This window comes from Populus alba, chromosome 7, assembly GCF_005239225.2.
Source record: "Populus alba chromosome 7, ASM523922v2, whole genome shotgun sequence".
In the NCBI taxonomy this organism is placed as follows: domain Eukaryota; kingdom Viridiplantae; phylum Streptophyta; class Magnoliopsida; order Malpighiales; family Salicaceae; genus Populus; species Populus alba.
In genome coordinates this window covers 13685516-13688113 of record NC_133290.1, presented here as the reverse complement: position 1 = coordinate 13688113, position 2598 = coordinate 13685516, and the positions used below count along the sequence as shown (strand labels likewise).

Genomic DNA, 2598 nt, shown 5'->3' with positions numbered 1-2598 from the left:
TTTATTTAATATAAGATTTTATTTATTTTTATATTCAATATTAAGTTAATAGTTAATAGTTAATCGATTTTATATTTTTTATCACACTATCGTCTCCTTTTGTTTTCTCTAATCGTATACTTTAATATGTTGTTTTTAATTCTTTAGGCTTTTTAACCTTTTTTTTCATCATTTAATATAAAATTTTTATTTAATTTCATTTTTTAAAAAAAATTTATCTGGTGAGTAAGATAATTTTTATATAATTTAACTTAAAAATCAGGTTAAAAAAAATAATTAAATTTAGATTTTTTAAATTTAAAAGTTGAATCAAATTTTATAATAATGACAAAAAATCTAGCCTAATCAATAGAGTTGTAATTTCTAAAAACTCCAACTCACACGCACTAATGTACTACAGCACACGCAAAGCAAAGAAAACAAGCTCACTCTTTGACCAGAGACCTCCAAAAATAAAAAGCCATATATATATATGAAAAATACTCAAAAAGCAAAATCTGACGTCACCGAACCTTTGACTCTCTTTCTCTTTTAAACCCACCCTCTCCCCTCTCTTTCCCATTCCTGCTCTCTCATTTTCTCTACCTTTCTCAGCGCCCAAACAGCCAGAAGTAAAAAAAAAAAAAAAATGGTGAGAGACGTTGATTTGTACGTTACAGTCCCTAGTTTCTTCAGGTGTCCAATCTCACTTGACGTTATGAAATCACCTGTCAGTCTCTGTACTGGAGTCACCTACGACCGCACCAGCATCGAACGCTGGTTGGATAGCGGCAACAACACGTGTCCCGCCACCATGCAGGTTCTCAACAGCAAGGAGTTTGTGCCAAACCGCACTCTGCAGAGGCTCATCAAGATCTGGTCCGACTCGGTCCAGACTCAGAAAGACAACCGAGTTGACTCAGCCGCCAGCTCGGTCGTCACGAGGGAAGATATTGAAGTTTTGGTTAAAGAAATGAGAGCCCGGAAGGATAAAACTGATCGTTTGTCGAAATTCATTTGTTTCGCTAAAGAATCCGAAGAGAACTGCGAGTTCTTGGCGAAATTTGATGGCTTTGTTGAAATGCTTGTTGGTTTTCTAGTCGGTGATAAAGACATTAATTTTCTCGAACGAGTTGTTAAAGTTTTTGTTTTGATTTTGAACAAAGTTGGAGATTACAGAGCTTTAAGGTTGTTGATTCTGAAGCAAAACAATGATTGTTTGTCTGCCCTCCTTGCTGTCTTAAAACGAGGAAGAAGCGTGAGTTCACGAATTGGAGCTCTTAAAATAATCGAAGCTATAACCCTCGACGCAGAGTCTAAACAGATAGTCTCGGAGAAAGAAGGGTTCTTGCTCGAATTGGTGAAATTGATCAGCTTAGAAAATGATCCAAGATTGATCGAAGGAAGTTTATCATGTTTAATCGCGATTTCTATGTCGAAACGAGTCAAGACCAACCTAATCAATTTCAAAGTAATTGCAGAGTTAAGAAAGTTATTAACCGGGGGGCAGAAAGCGAGCGTTTCGATCATAGAAAAGGCATTGAAGTTGCTAGAAATGGTAACATCGTTGAGAGAAGGGAGGGCGGAGTTTTGCAGTGACACGGCGTGCGTGGAGGCTGTGATGAACAAAGTACTGAAAGTTTCGAGCGAGACGACGGAGCATGCGGTGATGATATTGTGGAGTGTGTGTTATTTGTTTAGAGATGGTGATGCACAAGATGCTTTAGTGAAGAGTAACGGATTGACGAAGATACTGTTGTTAATGCAAAGTAACTGTTCACCTGTAGTTAGGCAAATGTCTGGTGATTTGTTGAAGATTTTCAGGGTGAATTCTAAGTTTAGTTCTTGTCTTTCTAGTTATGATACTAAGACTACTCATATCATGCCCTTCTGATGTTTCCAAATATGGGGTGATTGATATAATTTTTCTCTCTTTTTTCAAGAGAGATTTAAAGATTTCCTTGTTCTTGTAAATCGAAAGGAAAATTTTGTTGGTGAATACAAAAGAGAATGAAATTGCATGATTTTGGATAGGAGATTGTTAGTTTTTTATTTGATGTTTATATTTATTGTCTTGTTTTGTAAATGAAAGTGAAAAATCATATGCTACAAAATCGTTCTTGTGTTGAAAAATTTGAACTCGTCATTCACCATAAGTAGAATTCTTCTAGCCAAGTGATTGGAAGTACTTTGAATTAAACCTAACTGTGCTGGTAGCTGGCTTGTCGGGATTTGTCCGGGTCAATTCTCATCTTATTTAAGATTTCGGGTCAATTAATCACCAGTTAGATTGGAAGAGAAGCAATAATGGATTCAATGTTAAAACTATATCTTTGTCAATGAGGAGATTGATTCAAGATGAAGTCTAGAAAACCGGCACCAGTAAATCTCAAGATTCAAATCTAATGGTTTAATGAATGAAGTATTTACCAATATTGGTATTGTTGCCACCTCGTTTTATCAAGATTTAAATCCAACGGTTTAACGAGGATATCATTAGTGTAGCATCGCCGTTAATTCGATGGTGTTAAGGAAAAGTAGTTATTTTTTTTTTAAAAAAAATTTTTATAAATAAAATGGGTACGATGAGTGCGTCAGACTTAAAGTATTTGTACTTAG

The 2598-nt window shown here is 35.3% G+C and overlaps 1 protein-coding gene across 1 annotated transcript; it reads left to right on the top strand.

Moving 5' to 3' along the window:
* The first annotated feature begins 546 nt into the window (after positions 1-546).
* LOC118040347 (U-box domain-containing protein 28) lies at positions 547-2010 on the top strand. Its single transcript, XM_035047265.2, has one exon. It carries the CDS (start codon positions 629-631, stop codon positions 1871-1873), a length of 1245 nt encoding a protein of 414 aa, XP_034903156.1. The 5' UTR covers positions 547-628; the 3' UTR covers positions 1874-2010.
* Positions 2011-2598: the final 588 nt, after the last annotated feature.

What these genes read in the sequence shown, in the direction of transcription:
- LOC118040347 (XM_035047265.2), top strand. Translation starts at nt 629, where the DNA reads ATGGTGAGAGACGTTGATTTGTACGTTACAGTCCCTAGTTTCTTCAGG.